Source organism: Mixophyes fleayi, chromosome 8 (genome assembly GCF_038048845.1).
Source record: "Mixophyes fleayi isolate aMixFle1 chromosome 8, aMixFle1.hap1, whole genome shotgun sequence".
Taxonomy (NCBI): Eukaryota; Metazoa; Chordata; class Amphibia; order Anura; family Limnodynastidae; genus Mixophyes; species Mixophyes fleayi.
Genome location: NC_134409.1, coordinates 139965817 through 139983663, shown reverse-complemented (window position 1 = coordinate 139983663; position 17847 = coordinate 139965817). Strand labels below are relative to the sequence as shown.

Sequence of the window (17847 nt, the reverse complement as noted above, 5' to 3'; positions counted from 1 at the left end):
TACCCCATGTGTGTCTTCCAGGATGACAATACCCCCATCCATAGGGGGCACCTAGTGGTCTGATGAGAATGGCGCTAATGTTATCTGCATCTATGGAATTCCCTATGGAGTCAATCATGGGCAGAATCCACAGTGTCCAGTCCAGAAAGGAGCCCAGAAGCTGCTGGGAGATGTAGCATCAGGGAACGGAAATAGCAGATAGAAAGCTTTTGAATGTAATAGTGGATAGAGTGGCAGGACCTTGGTGCCAGGAGCTGAGCATCTACCATTAATCCTCTGTACTTATTGCAGCACAGGCATGATTGAAGTTAATTATTGTAATCATTTATTTATAAAGCAACAACATTTTCCGTAGTATTATACATGGAGGGAATTATGATACACATGACGTACAATGACATGAAACAGAAGATAGATACGGCCTTTCCCACATGAGCTTACAATCTAAGAGGGAAAAATGAACAATTGTACCAAGTACTGTACTAGATCCTGGCTCCAGACAGTTGGTGATTACAGGTACTGTACTAGATCCTGGCTCCAGGCAGTTGGTGATTACAGGTACTGTACTAGATCCTGGCTCCAGACAGTTGGTGATTACAGGTACTGTACTAGATCCTGGCTCCAGACAGTTGGTGATTACAGGTACTGTACTAGATCCTGGCTCCAGACAGTTGGTGATTACAGGTACTGTACTAGATCCTGGCTCCAGGCAGTTGGTGATTACAGGTACTGTACTAGATCCTGGCTCCAGGGAGTTGGTGATTACAGATATTGTACTAGATCCTGGCTCCAGGGAGTTGGTGATTACAGGTACTGTACTAGATCCTGGCTCCAGACAGTTGGTGATTACAGGTACTGTACTAGATCCTGGCTCCAGGCAGTTGGTGATTACAGATACTGTACTAGATCCTGGCTCCAGACAGTTGGTGATTACAGATACTGTACTAGATCCTGGCTCCAGACAGTTGGTGATTACAGGTACTGTACTAGATCCTGGCTCCAGGCAGTTGGTGATTACAGGTACTGTACTAGATCCTGGCTCCAGGCAGTTTGTGATTACAGGTACTGTACTAGATCCTGGCTCTGGGCAGTTGGTGATTACAGATACTGTACTAGATCCTGGCTCCAGGCAGTTGGTGATTACAGATACTGTACTAGATCCTGGCTCCAGGCAGTTGGTGATTACAGGCACTGTACTAGATCCTGGCTCCAGGCAGTTGGTGATTACAGGCACTGTACTAGATCCTGGCTCCAGGCAGTTGGTGATTACAGGTACTGTACTAGATCCTGGCTCTGGGCAGTTGGTGATTACAGATACTGTACTAGATCCTGGCTCCAGGCAGTTGGTGATTACAGATACTGTACTAGATCCTGGCTCCAGGCAGTTGGTGATTACAGGCACTGTACTAGATCCTGGCTCCAGGCAGTTGGTGATTACAGGCACTGTGCTAGATCCTGGCTCCAGGCAGTTGGTGATTACAGGTACTGTACTAGATCCTGGCTCCAGGCAGTTGGTGATTACAGGTACTGTACTAGATCCTGGCTCCAGACAGTTGGTGATTACAGGTACTGTACTAGATCCTGGCTCCAGACAGTTGGTGATTACAGGTACTGTACTAGATCCTGGCTCCAGACAGTTGGTGATTACAGGTACTGTACTAGATCCTGGCTCCAGGCAGTTGGTGATTACAGGTACTGTACTAGATCCTGGCTCCAGACAGTTGGTGATTACAGGTACTGTACTAGATCCTGGCTCCAGACAGTTGGTGATTACAGGTACTGTACTAGATCCTGGCTCCAGGCAGTTGGTGATTACAGGTACTGTACTAGATCCTGGCTCCAGGCAGTTGGTGATTACAGGTACTGTACTAGATCCTGGCTCCAGGCAGTTGGTGATTACAGGTACTGTACTAGATCCTGGCTCCAGGCAGTTGGCATAGTAGACTTACTGCTGCCTCAGTGGTCACACATTGGTGAAGGTCATCAAACATGTTAGAAAATTCCTTCAGGAACCGGATAAGTGAATTTAAGATTGGATCCCCCCTCTCTGGTTAGGGTGATCCCCCCTCTCTGGGTCGGGTGATCCCCCCTCTCTGGGTCGGGTGATCCTCCCTCTCTGGTTAGGGTGATCCCCCCTCTCTGGTTAGGGTGATCCCCCCTCTCTGGGTCGGGTGATGCCCCCTCTCTGGTTAGGGTGATCCCCCCTCTCTGGGTCGGGTGATCCCCCCTCTCTGGTTAGGGTGATCCCCCCTCTCTGGGTCGGGTGATCCCCCCTCTCTGGTTAGGGTGATCCCCCCTCTCTGGTTAGGGTGAAGGTCAGGCTAAAGATTCTCCATTTAGGATGGTGAGGATCATGGCCACTTTCAGAAGATCGGAAGCGTAGCTGTGTGGTTAAAGTGTTGATATTGGTCAGGATCTCTGACAGTTCTCAGCATGGATACTTGAGGCTCAGGAGAGCAAACCTCAGTACTTACAAGAAGAATCAGAAGGTGACTGATCAGCACTGAGCCAGGCTCTACGGTCTGCAGGTTTCTCCGTTGTTGCTGCATTTGATTAATCTGAGCTTGTATCTGTCCAATCACCTGTAGCGCAAAAACTTCCTTAGATGCAGCAGCAGCTCCAGCCAAATCCATTGTAAACTGGACAAATGATTCTTTTGGGATGCTGGGACCTGCAGGGAGCGGAAGCCACCAGGATGGGAATGACAGCAGTGGATTCCAATAACAGACCAAGAGCAATGGATTAGCCAGGGCAGAGGTGGAACCAGGAGACAGATCTGGATCAAGGTCATGAAGCAGAATAACCTGACAGCCAGAAGTAATGATAAATACTCTCCTGATTACAGGGACCTACCAAGGACAGGGCGGAGGGACGTATTAGGATAGAGCAGGTGTTATAATGAGCTACACTCCTGCAACATTATTTATTTAAAGTATTGATTAAAGTTTTCCAGTACTTGTATTGTTTCTGATCTATGTCTTGTCTATCTTACATTACAAAATATTATTATTCCTCATCCTATACATAGAATTGGCCAATTTTGCACCTTCCAGTTCTACAGTTGCGGATTTCCAGGCTTCCAATATAATAAAAACATTCAAACACACACAGTGACGTGTATGGAGGACAGGCCCAAAATACTCTCACTCTCAGGATTCAATTAGAAATGAGTTTGTTAAGGTCCAATAGACTGTTGAACAGTACAAGATAACAGATCATCACATGTCCATGATTTTGCTCCAGAATTTTCTTTGTGATTGAACAAAATAAGTTATCCTGTAGTTAAGAACAAAAGAAAATATATAAGTACGAATCTGCCGCCTTTACCTCTCCGTCATTCCCATAGGCTAAACCTCGCGACCAGCCTGGCCGGGCTCCGCAGTCACCATTCAGCCAGGAGAGAACATGAAAGCTATCAGCCGCTTTGTTATTCCTAAGTTACAGGAGCTCATGGATCAGACGTCGGCTTCCATGGGCCGTTAGGTCCCCGCTCTAATTATTAATGTAAGACATGAATGAGGCTAAACTGAGCAGCAGTACAGGAGGAATATGGTATCTGTACTGACATCCTTACTGTTCTACAAGATTATCTGCAAACCAGTAAATGTAGCCCCCCTATAATATGTTATAGAGGAGACACTTCATATGTTACTGCACAATTATCAAGGAGGAGACATATGATATGTTACTGTACATATAACATGGAGGACATAGGCTGGACATTCCTGTACATATATCATGTATGAGACAGGCTGGACACTCCTGTACATATATCATGTATGAGACAGGCTGGACATTCCTGTACATATATCATGTATGAGACAGGCTGGACACTCCTGTACATATATCATGGAGGAGACAGGCTGGACATTCCTGTACATATATCATGTATGAGACAGGCTGGACACTCCTGTACATATATCATGGAGGACATAGGCTGGACATTCCTGTACATATATCATGTATGAGACAGGCTGGACACTCCTGTACATATATCATGGAGGACATAGGCTGGACATTCCTGTACCTATATCATGGAGGAGATACGCTGGACATTCCTGTACATATATCATGGAGGACATAGGCTGGACATTCCTGTACATATATCATGGAGTAGACAGGCTGGACATTCCTGTACATATATCATGGAGGAGACAGGCTGGACACTCCTGTACATATATCATGGAGGACATAGGCTGGACATTCCTGTACATACATCATGGAGGAGATACGCTGGACATTGCTGTACATACATCATGGAGGAGATACGCTGGACATTGCTGTACATACATCATGGAGGAGATACGCTGGACATTGCTGTACATACATCATGGAGGAGATACGCTGGACATTGCTGTACATATATCATGGAGGAGATACGCTGGACATTCCTGTACATATATCGTGGAGGAGACAGGCTGGACAATCCTGTACCTATATCATGGAGGAGACAGGCTGGACATTTCTGTACATATATCATGGAGGAGATACGCTGGACATTCCTGGACATATATCTTGGAGGAGATACGCTGGACATTTCTGTATATATATCATGGAGGAGATACGCTGGACATTCCTGTACATATAACGTGGAGGAGATACTCTGCACATTCCTGTACATATATCATGGAGGAGATACGCTGGACATTCCTGTACATATATCATGGAGGAGACAGGCTGGACAGTCCTGTACATATATCATGGAGTAGATAACTGGACATTCCTGTACATATATCATGGAGGAGACAGGCTGGACAGTCCTGTACATATATCATGGAGGAGATACGCTGGACATTCCTTTATATATATTATGGAGGAGACAGGCTGGACATTCCTTTACATATATCATGGAGGAGACAAGCGGGACATTCCTGTACATATATCATGGAGGTGATACGCTGGACATTCCTGTACATATATCATGGAGGAGACAGGCTGGACATTCCTGTACATATATCATGGAGGAGATACGCTGGACATTCCTGCACATATATCATGGAGGAGATACGCTGGACATTCCTGTACATATATCATGGAGGAGATACGCTGGACATTCCTGTACATATATCATGGAGGAGACAGGCTGGACATTCCTGTACATATATCATGGAGGAGACAGGCTGGACATTCCTGTACATATATCATGTATGAGACAGGCTGGACTTTCCTGTACATATATCATGGAGGAGATACGCTGGACATTCCTGTACATATATCATGGAGGAGACAGGCTGGACATTCCTGTACATATATCATGGAGGAGGCAGGCTGGACATTCCTGTACATATATCATGAAGGAGACAGGCTGGACATTCCTGTACATATATCATTGAGGAGACAGGCTGGACAGTCCTGTACATATATCATGGAGGAGATACGCTGGACACCTCTGACCTGCTGGACAATTCCATTCATTTTTGGCTGTGTACCCATCTGTATCACAGGGAAGGCGTCACGTAATGTACCGTTTCCAAATCACCATGTGGTCCCACAAGTCCAGACATCACAAAAGACCATTTGCGCTGCAGATTTTGTAATTGAGCCTTAGATGATTGGACCGTACAGAGTGACTGGTTCCTCTGTATAAGGGTACATCAATACGTGAGATTATTATTGGGAAAGGGCATTGGGATGAATATAAAGAGTAACTTTACAACTTCTTAATATACCAGTGGAAACATGTGTATACAGGAAGTGCAGACCGAGGTCAGGCTCAGGGAGTACCGGGCATTTCTTGAGAAGCTACAACTGAACTAAACTCCCCAGTACTGAGTCTGAAGCTCTGACATAGTTGTCGAGTGTCTGTGTTGTGGCATCAGCTGTGGGCACTGCTGTGACATCAACAATCACAGGAGAAGCTCTCAGCCAATCAGCTTTCCCATAGGCTGCCAGCGATACAAGTCACAGGTGCTGGAAATTGTCAGGAAGTAAAGAAAGAGAAGCGACAAGAAATACTGTATGTCGTAGATGAGGGTGACCTATACGGCCTTACATTTCTGGGATTACTCCGAAATACACTCACAAAGTTGTACATTACCTCCTGCCATATATATGTTATAGCTGGCCTCGCCTCTCAGGTCGCTGACTTTGATCAATAAATAAATTGCACAGTAAGAAGCAACGTACAGCAGACTTCTTTTACCACTTCTTCCTATTTACATTATTTTTCTCTATATAACTCATTTATCTCTATTACAGACAGGGATAGATGCCTTTGATATGGAGTCTTAAAATAAATATTTTATTGGGGGATTTATTTCTACTTTAAATTGCTTTCCTTCTACGTATTTAGTAAATACAAAACGAGTCCCCAAAAGATGGAAAGAAATGGAGGTAACACAAATTCAGGATATTGAGGATTAAGGGACACGTTATACCAGTGATGAGGCCTCTTTAAAGAAATCTGCACATTGTTACTGAATTTATTGCCATTAACATCTGTGGATTTTGCAGAACTTGAAATGTTACATTTTGAGATTTCCCCAAATCTGCTGCAATTTCCGTGTGATGAGGACGACCAGGTTATAGGAGTTACTGAAACAAAACCTTCATTATACAAATTTCCTTTCTAAATTTAGGCGATGTTAATCCTCAGGTTCTTCTCTACGTCTATTATTTTCACCTTATACTTTTCTGCAATTATTCAGATTACTGTTATTACATCATTTATAATATTACTGTGTCCCATTCTTATCATGCCAGTCAGCCTGTTACATTGTTACTCCTAATGTTACCGGATTACTACCATATTCCTACGTATCTGGGAACTGTACAGTGCGGGCAGGTCAGCGACAGAGACGGACCTATAATGTGTATATACATCGTATAGATATATCTCCATCATCTGACACCGTATATAAAAAATAAGTACATGCGACACAAAATCTGTGACTCAAAACAGCCTAAATTATACCAATAAAATCTGGGATCTGACACCCTATCACACCGACTAACACCCCATTACACCGAATGATACCCCATCACACCCACTGACACCCCATCACACCGAATGACACCCCATCACACCGACTAACACCCCATCACACCGAATGACACCCCATCACACCGACTAACACCCCATCACACCGAATGACACCCCATCACACTGAATGACTCCCCATCACACCGACTGACACCCCATCACACTGACTGATACCCCATCACACCGACTGACACCCCATCACACTGACTGATACCCCATCATACCGACTAACACCCCATCACACCGAATGACACCCCATCACACTGACTAACACCCCATCACACTGACTGACACCCCATCATACCAACTGACACCCCATCACACCGACTAACACCCCATCACACCGAATGACACCCCATCACACCGACTGACACCCCATCACACTGACTAACACCCCATCACACTGACTGACACCCCATCAAACTGACTAACACCCCATCACACCAATTAACACTTCATCACACTGACTAACACCCCATCACACCGACTGACATTCCATCACACCGACTGACACCCCATCATACTGACTAACACCCCATCACACCGACTAACACCCCATCATAGTGACTAACACCCCATCACACTGACTAACACCCCATCACACACCGACTAACACCCCATCACACTAACACCCCATCACACCGACTAACACCCCATCACACCGACTGACACCCCATCACACCAACTAACACCCCATCCCACCGAATGACACCCCATCACACCGAATGACTCCCCATCACACCAACTAACACCCCATCACACCGAATGACACCCCATCACACCAACTAACACCCCATCACACCGAATGACACCCCATCACACCGACTGACACCCCATCACACTGACTGACACCCCATCATACCGACTTACACCCCATCATACCGAATGACACCCCATCACACTGACTAACACCCCATCACACTGACTGACACCCCATCACACCGACTAACACCCCATCACACCGAATGACATCCCATCACACACCGACTAACACCCCATCACACCGACTAACACCCCATCATACTGACTAACACCCCATCACACCGACTAACACCCCATCACACTGACTAACACCCCACCACACTGACTAACACCCCATCATACCGACTGACACCCCATCACACCGACTAACACCCCATCACACTGACTAACACCCCATCATACCGACTGACACCCCATCACACCGATTAACACCCCATCATACTGACTAAAACCCCATCACACCGACTAACACCCCATCACACCGAATGACACCCCATCACACCGACTGACACCCCATCACACTGACTAACACCCCATCACACTGACTGACACCCCATCAAACTGACTAACACCCCATCACACCAATTAACACTTCATCACACTGACTAACACCCCATCACACCGACTGACATTCCATCACACCGACTGACACCCCATCATACTGACTAACACCCCATCACACCGACTAACACCCCATCATAGTGACTAACACCCCATCACACTGACTAACACCCCATCACACACCGACTAACACCCCATCACACCGACTAACACCCCATCACACCGACTGACACCCCATCACACCAACTAACACCCCATCACACCGAATGACACCCCATCACACCGAATGACTCCCCATCACACCAACTAACACCCCATCACACCGAATGACACCCCATCACACCAACTAACACCCCATCACACCGAATGACACCCCATCACACCGACTGACACCCCATCACACTGACTGACACCCCATCATACCGACTAACACCCCATCATACCGAATGACACCCCATCACACTGACTAACACCCCATCACACTGACTGACACCCCATCACACTGACTGACACCCCATCACACTGACTAACACCCCATCACACCGAATGACATCCCATCACACACCGACTAACACCCCATCACACCGACTAACACCCCATCATACTGACTAACACCCCATCACACCGACTAACACCCCATCACACTGACTAACACCCCACCACACTGACTAACACCCCATCATACCGACTGACACCCCATCACACCGACTAACACCCCATCACACTGACTAACACCCCATCATACCGACTGACACCCCATCACACCGATTAACACCCCATCATACTGACTAAAACCCCATCATACCGACTAACACCCCATCACACCGACTAACACCCCATCATACTGACTAACACCCCATCACACTGACTGACACCCCATCATACCAACTGACACCCCATCACACCGACTAACACCCCATCACACCGAATGACATCCCATCACACCGACTGACACCCCATCATACTGACTAACACCCCATCACACCGACTAACACCCCATCACACTGACTAACACCCCATCACACCGACTGACACCCCATCACACCAATTAACACTTTATCACACTGACTGTCACCCCATCACACCGACTGACACCCCATCACACCGACTAACACCCCATCACACTGACTAACACCCCATCACACACCGACTAACACCCCATCACACTGACTAACACCCCATCACACCGACTAACACCCCATCATACTGACTAACACCCCATCACACTGACTAACACCCCACCACACTGACTGACACCCCATCATACCGACTGACACCCCATCACACCGACTAACACCCCATCACACTGACTAACACCCCATCATACCGACTGACACCCCATCACACCGATTAACACCCCATCACACCGACTAACACCCCATCACACCGACTAACACCCCATCATACTGACTAACATCCCATCACACTGACTAACACCCCATCACACCGACTAACACCCCATCATACTGACTAACACCCCATCAAACTGACTGACACCCTATCATACCAACTGACACCCCATCACACCCCATCACACCGAATGACATCCCATCACACCGACTGACACCCCATCACACTGACTAACACCCCATCACACTGACTGACACCCCATCAAACTGACTAACACCCCATCATACCAACTGACACCCCATCACACTGACTAACACCCCATCACACCGACTGACACCCCATCACACCAATTAACACTTCATCACACTGACTGTCACCCCATCACACCGACTAACACCCCATCACACTGACTAACACCCCATCACACACCGACTAACACCCCATCATACTGCCTAACACCCCATCACACTGACTAACACCCCATCACACACCGACTAACACCCCATCACACTGACTAACACCCCATCACACCGACTAACACCCCATCATACTGACTAACACCCCATCACACTGACTAACACCCCACCACACTGACTAACACCCCATCATACCGACTGACACCCCATCACACCGACTAACACCCCATCACACTGACTAACACCCCATCATACCGACTGACACCCCATCACACCGATTAACACCCCATCATACTGACTAACACCCCATCATACCGACTAACACCCCATCACACCGACTAACACCCCATCATACTGACTAACACCCCATCACACTGACTGACATCCCATCATACCAACTGACACCCCATCACACCGACTAACACCCCATCACACCGAATGACATCCCATCACACCGACTGACACCCCATCACACTGACTAACACCCCATCACACTGACTGACACCCCATCAAACTGACTAACACCCCATCATACCAACTGACACCCCATCACACTGACTAACACCCCATCACACCGACTGACACCCCATCACACCAATTAACACTTCATCACACTGACTGTCACCCCATCACACCGACTGACACCCCATCACACAGACTAACACCCCATCACACTGACTAACACCCCATCATACCGACTGACACCCCATCACACCGACTAACACCCCATCACACTGACTAACACCCCATCATACCGACTGACACCCCATCACACCGACTAACACCCTATCATACTGACTAACACCCCATCACACTGACTAACACCCCACCACACTGACTAACACCCCATCATACCGACTGACACCCCATCACACCGACTAACACCCCATCACACTGACTAACACCCCATCATACCGACTGACACCCCATCACACCGATTAACACCCCATCACACCGACTAACACCCCATCACACCGACTAACACCCCATCATACTGACTAACACCCCATCACACTGACTAACACCCCATCACACCGACTAACACCCCATCATACTGACTAACACCCCATCACACCGACTAACACCCCATCATACTGACTAACACCCCATCACACCGACTAACACCCCATCATACTGACTAACACCCCATCATACCGACTAACACCCCATCATACTGACTAACACCCCATCACACCCACTGACACCCCATCACACCGAATGACACCCCATCACACTGACTAACACTCCATCACACCGACTAACACCCCATCATACTGACTAACACCCCATCACACCGACTAACACTCCATCACACCGACTAACACCCCATCATACTGACTAACACCCCATCATACCGACTAACACCCCATCACACCGACTAACACCCCATCATACTGACTAACACCCCATCACACCGACTAACACCCCATCACACTGACTAACACCCCATCACACTGACTAACACCCCATCACATACTGTAACATTCCAGCAATATACGCCCTGACATTCTGTATCTATCAGATATACAGCTGAATATCTGGTATCACAGACACATTATCAGGAAGATTCCTGCACATGTCACATACATACAGCCACCGTGATTACAGAGCAGATTGTGCTGCATTCAGCTGTATAATGCCCCCTGCACACTGCGTATTACACCTAAAGGATCACAGGGGTATCTCCAGGGGCAGAATATTGGGCAGTAATGAACAGAACAGGATTCTTACCTCTACTGCTATCTGCCTCCTCCACGTTCTGTGCAGTAATGAGACATCCAAAATATAAACCTCCCACGTACCCTGCACAGATCCCAGGAGCACACACACAGCCAGCACACACACAGAGGGATGCATGTATACGTAGTACCCACATACACACATGTACAGTACATGTAACACAGCCAGCACACACACAGAGGGATGCATGTATACGTAGTACCCACATACACACATGTACAGTACATGTAACACAGCCAGCACACACACAGAGGAAAGCATGTATACATAGTACCCACATACACACATGTACAGTACATGTAACACAGCCAGCACACACACAGAGGGATGCATGTATACGTAGTACCCACATACACACATGTACAGTACATGTAACACAGCCAGCACACACACAGAGGGATGCATGTATACGTAGTACCCACATACACACATGTACAGTACATGTAACACAGCCAGCACACACACAGAGGGATGCATGTATACGTAGTACCCACATACACACATGTACAGTACATGTAACACAGCCAGCACACACACAGAGGGATGCATGTATACGTAGTACCCACATACACACATGTACAGTACATGTAACACAGCCAGCACACACACAGAGGGATGCATGTATATGTAGTAACACATACACACGTGTACAGTACATGTAACACAGCCAGCACACACACAGAGGGATGCATGTATACGTAGTACCCACATACACACATGTACAGTACATGTAACACAGCCAGCACACACACAGAGGGATGCATGTATACGTAGTAACCACATACACACATGTACAGTACATGTAACACAGCCAGCACACACACAGAGGGATGCATGTATACGTAGTACCCACATACACACATGTACAGTACATGTAACACAGCCAGCACACACACAGAGGGATGCATGTATACATAGTAACCACATACACACATGTGCAGTACATGTAACACAGCCAGCACACACACAGAGGGATGCATGTATACGTAGTACCCACATACACACATGTACAGTACATGTAACACAGCCAGCACACACACAGAGGGATGCATGTATACGTAGTAACCACATACACACATGTACAGTACATGTAACAAAGCCAGCACACACACAGAGGGATGCATGTATAAGTAGTACCCACATACACACATGTACAGTACATGTAACACAGCCAGCACACACACAGAGGGATGCATGTATACGTAGTACCCACATACACACATGTACAGTACATGTAACACAGCCAGCACACACACAGAGGGATGCATGTATATGTAGTAACACATACACACATGTACAGTACATGTAACACAGCCAGCACACACACAGAGGGATGCATGTATATGTAGTAACACATACACACATGTACAGTACATGTAACACAGCCAGCACACACACAGAGGGATGCATGTATACGTAGTAACCACATACACACATGTACAGTACATGTAACACAGCACACACACAGAGGGATGCATGTATACGTAGTACCCACATACACACATGTACAGTACATGTAACACAGCCAGCACACACACAGAGGGATGCATGTATACATAGTAACCACATACACACATGTGCAGTACATGTAACATGGCTTACACACACAGAGGAATGTATGTATACGTAGTACCCACATACACACATGTGCAGTACATGTAACATGGCTTACACACACAGAGGAATGCATGTATACATAGTACCCACATACACACATGTGCAGTACACGTAACATGGCTTACACACACATATAGGGATGCATGTATACGTAGTAACCATATACACCCATGTGCAGTACATGTAACACAGCCAGCACACACATATAGGGATGCATGTATACGTAGTAACCACATACACACATGTGCAGTACATGTAACACAGCACACACACACGTGGGGGTGCATTCTGTGAGCACTACTGACTCCAACTGATGATGTCACCGGCGCTCAGCATAGACCGCTCACATCATGTAGCGGCAGCGTGAGCTGTGCACCGCTGAACTCCTCCACCGGACAGAGCTGCTGGTGCAGTGAGACGCGGGATATAGCACCCAACAGTACTGCCACAATCAGAACCTCCCAACAGTACCACCACAATCAGTACCTCCCAGCAGTACCGCCACAATCAGAACCTCCCAACAGTACCACCACAATCAGAACCTCCCAGCAGTACCGCCACAATCAGAACCTCCCAACAGTACCACCACAATCAGTACCTCCCAACAGTACCGCCACAATCAGTACCTCCCTACAGTACCGCCACAATCAGAACCTCCCAACAGTACCGCCACAATCAGTACCTCCCAACAGTACCGCCACAATCAGTACCTCCCTACAGTACCGCCACAATCAGTACCTCCCAACAGTACCACCACAATCAGTACCTCCCAAAAGTACCGCCACAATCAGAACCTCCCAACAGTACCACCACAATCAGTACCTCCCAAAAGTACCACCACAATCAGTACCTCCCAACAGTACCGCCACAATCAGTACCTCCCAACAGTACCGCCACAATCAGTACCTCCCAACAGTACCGCCACAATCAGTACCTCCCAACAGTACCACCACAATCAGAACCTCCCAGCAGTACCACCACAATCAGAACCTCCCAGCAGTACCGCCACAATCAGAACCTCCCAACAGTACCGCCACAATCAGTACCTCCCAGCAGTACCGCCACAATCAGAACCTCCCAGCAGTACCGCCACAATCAGAACCTCCCAACAGTACCACCACAATCAGTACCTCCCAACAGTACCACCACAATCAGTACCTCCCAACAGTACCGCCACAATCAGAACCTCCCAACAGTACCGCCACAATCAGTACCTCCCAGCAGTACCGCCACAATCAGTACCTCCCAGCAGTACCGCCACAATCAGAACCTCCCAACAGTACCACCACAATCAGTACCTCCCAACAGTACCGCCACAATCAGAACCTCCCAACAGTACCACCACAATCAGTATCTCCCAACAATATCACCACAATCAATACCTCCCAACAGTACCACCACAATCTGTACCTCCCAACAGTACCACCACAATCTGTACCTCCCAACAGTACCACCACAATCTGTACCTCCCAACAGTACCGCCACAATCTGTACCTCCCAACAGTACCACCACAATCAGAACCTCCCAACAGTACCACCACAATCTGTACCTCCCAACAGTACCACCACAATCTGTACCTCCCAACAGTACCACCACAATCTGTACCTCCCAACAGTACCACCACAATCTGTACCTCCCAACAGTACCACCACAATCTGTACCTCCCAACAGTACCACCACAATCTGTACCTCCCAACAGTACCGCCACAATCAGTACCTCCCAACAGTACCGCCACAATCAGAACCTCCCAACAGTACCACCACAATCTGTACCTCCCAACAGTACCACCACAATCTGTACCTCCCAACAGTACCGCCACAATCTGTACCTCCCAACAGTACCACCACAATCAGTACCTCCCAACAGTACCACCACAATCAGTACCTCCCAACAGTACCACCACAATCAGTACCTTCCAACAGTACTACCACAATTGTCAGATTGCGCTGCTCTCTCCTATCTGTTTTTTGACTGCCTACTGCTGCACATTTCTGAAGCTCTGTTATTGCTTGGTCAGATACTGGAATGTTGGCGCCCTCTGATACATTCTATGAATAACCCTCACAATACATTAATACCTCCTACATTCCATGAATAGTCCTCACCAACACCTTTATTACATTAATGTCTACACACTTACATTAATTATTATTATTATTATCCTTTATTTGTTAGGCTCCACAAGAGTTCCGCAGCGCCGTACACAGTACAAACAGTAGACTATACAGGGTGAGACATAACCCAGACCTACTCTAACATTACATTAATAGCCCCACCTACTTTCACATTACATTAATAGCCCCACCTACTTTCACATTACATTAATAGCCCCACCTACTCTAACATTACATTAATAGCCCCACCTACTTGCAACTGCAACCATGAATACACCACTGATGTTCCTTACTAAGTGCGTAGCTGGCACACACATGCACCTAGCTTTGTGGAGCATTTTACAGAGTGTGATTATTGAAATCAGTTAAAGAGGTGGATGTATTTTTAGGGTTGTTCCACAAAAGAACTTCTACTGTGCAGGAGCTCTGAGTTGGCGATTGGGTCTCATCTTATACTTTACACATTAGTGGATTTCTAGACGCACTTTGCCCCAAGTAAACAAAAGATTGTAACTCACAAAACTGACACATATATCAAAGAAAGCCCCTCAGTCCGCTCAGTCTAATGATTAATGTAAATGAGGACACTGAGCGATAATTCAGGAGAGGGACCTCTAACAGGGCAGGTTTTCCGGGTGATCAGTGACACAATTATACCACCTGTGGATCTATTACATTGTATCAGTCAGTAATGATTATACCACCTGTGTATCTATTACATTGTATCAGTCAGTAATGATTATACCACCTGTGGATCTGTTACATTGTATTAGTCAGTAATGATTACACCATCTTTAGATCTGCTACAATGTATCAGTCAGTAATGATTATACCACATGTGGATCTGTTACATTGTATCAGTCAGTAATGATTATAACACCTGTGGATCTGTTACATTGTATCAGTCAGTAATGATTATACCACCTGTGGATCTGTTACATTGTATCAGTCAGTAATGATTATACCACCTGTGGATCTGTTATTACATTGTATCAGTCAGCAATGATTATACCACCTGTGGACCTGTTACAATGTATCAGTCAGTAATGATTACACCACCTGTGGATCTGTTACATTGTATCAGTCAGTAATGATTATACCACCTGTGGATCTGTTACAATGTATCAGTCAGTAATGATTACACCATCTTTAGATCTGCTACAATGTATCAGTCAGTAATGATTATACCACATGTGGATCTGTTACATTGTATCAGTCAGTAATGATTATACCATCTGTGGATCTGTTACAATGTATCAGTCAGTAATGATTATACCACCTGTGGATCTGTTACATTGTATCAGTCAGTAATGATTATACCACCTGTGGATCTGTTACAATGTATCAGTCAGTAATGATTATACCACCTGTGGTTCTGTTACATTGTATCAGTCAGTAATGATTATATCACCTGTGGATCTGTTACAATGTATCAGTCAGTAATGATTATACCACCTGTGGTTGTTACATTGTATCAGTCAGTAATGATTATACCATCTGTGGATCTGTTACAATGTATCAGTCAGTAATGATTATGCCACCTGTGGTTCTGTTACATTGTATCAGTCAGCAATGATTATACCACCTGTGGATCTGTTACATTGTATCAGTCAGTAATGATTATATCACCTGTGGGTGTGTTACATTGTATCAGTCAGTAATGATTATACCACCTGTGGGTGTGTTACATTGTATCAGTCAGTAATGATTACACCTGTGCTCCAGCCAGGAGATATGGGGAACCTGCACTGTTAGGGCTCCCCGAGGACTGGATACTGTAAACACTTCAATATGTGCTTGAGTTGACATATTTATTTACTGTGCTCATTTTCAGCAACTATTTTGGATAATAGGCTGATTTTCGGCAATCTGACTGTAGAAGCTGTTTTTTTTTTATCACTTATCGCAGAATCATTTATAAAAAGTTAAGAGTTTAAACTGTCTGAAATTCGTTTTTGAAAATACAGATCCATATTGATCCATCCTAGACAGAGGTGTGGAATTAGGCTTAATCCAGGAATAATTTATTATTGTCATTATTGTTTAGTTGTTTGCCCCCTGTACAGCGGGCACTGTGGAGCCCTATAAATAAAGGATAATAGTAATATATAGGAATAATATATAGGGTCAACCTATTCTTCAGCACTTTTACAGAGGATGTTTAATCATTACCATCAGTCCGTGGCCTGCACAGAGCACATTACTGCACAAAGCCGCATATTACCGCCTATTAATATTCCACTATTATTTTGCATTGTGGAACAGACCCAGGCAAACACGGGGAGAACATACAAACTGCACAT

At 46.2% G+C, this 17847-nt stretch overlaps 1 protein-coding gene across 1 annotated transcript in view; it reads right to left on the bottom strand.

Annotated features, from left to right (window-relative positions):
• Positions 1-17847, bottom strand: part of DOCK3 (dedicator of cytokinesis 3) — a 175522-nt gene that overhangs the window by 88413 nt on the left and 69262 nt on the right. Inside the window, 1 exon segment of the mRNA XM_075184216.1 lies at positions 2475-2671. Coding sequence (XP_075040317.1) covers positions 2475-2671 — 197 coding nt within the window.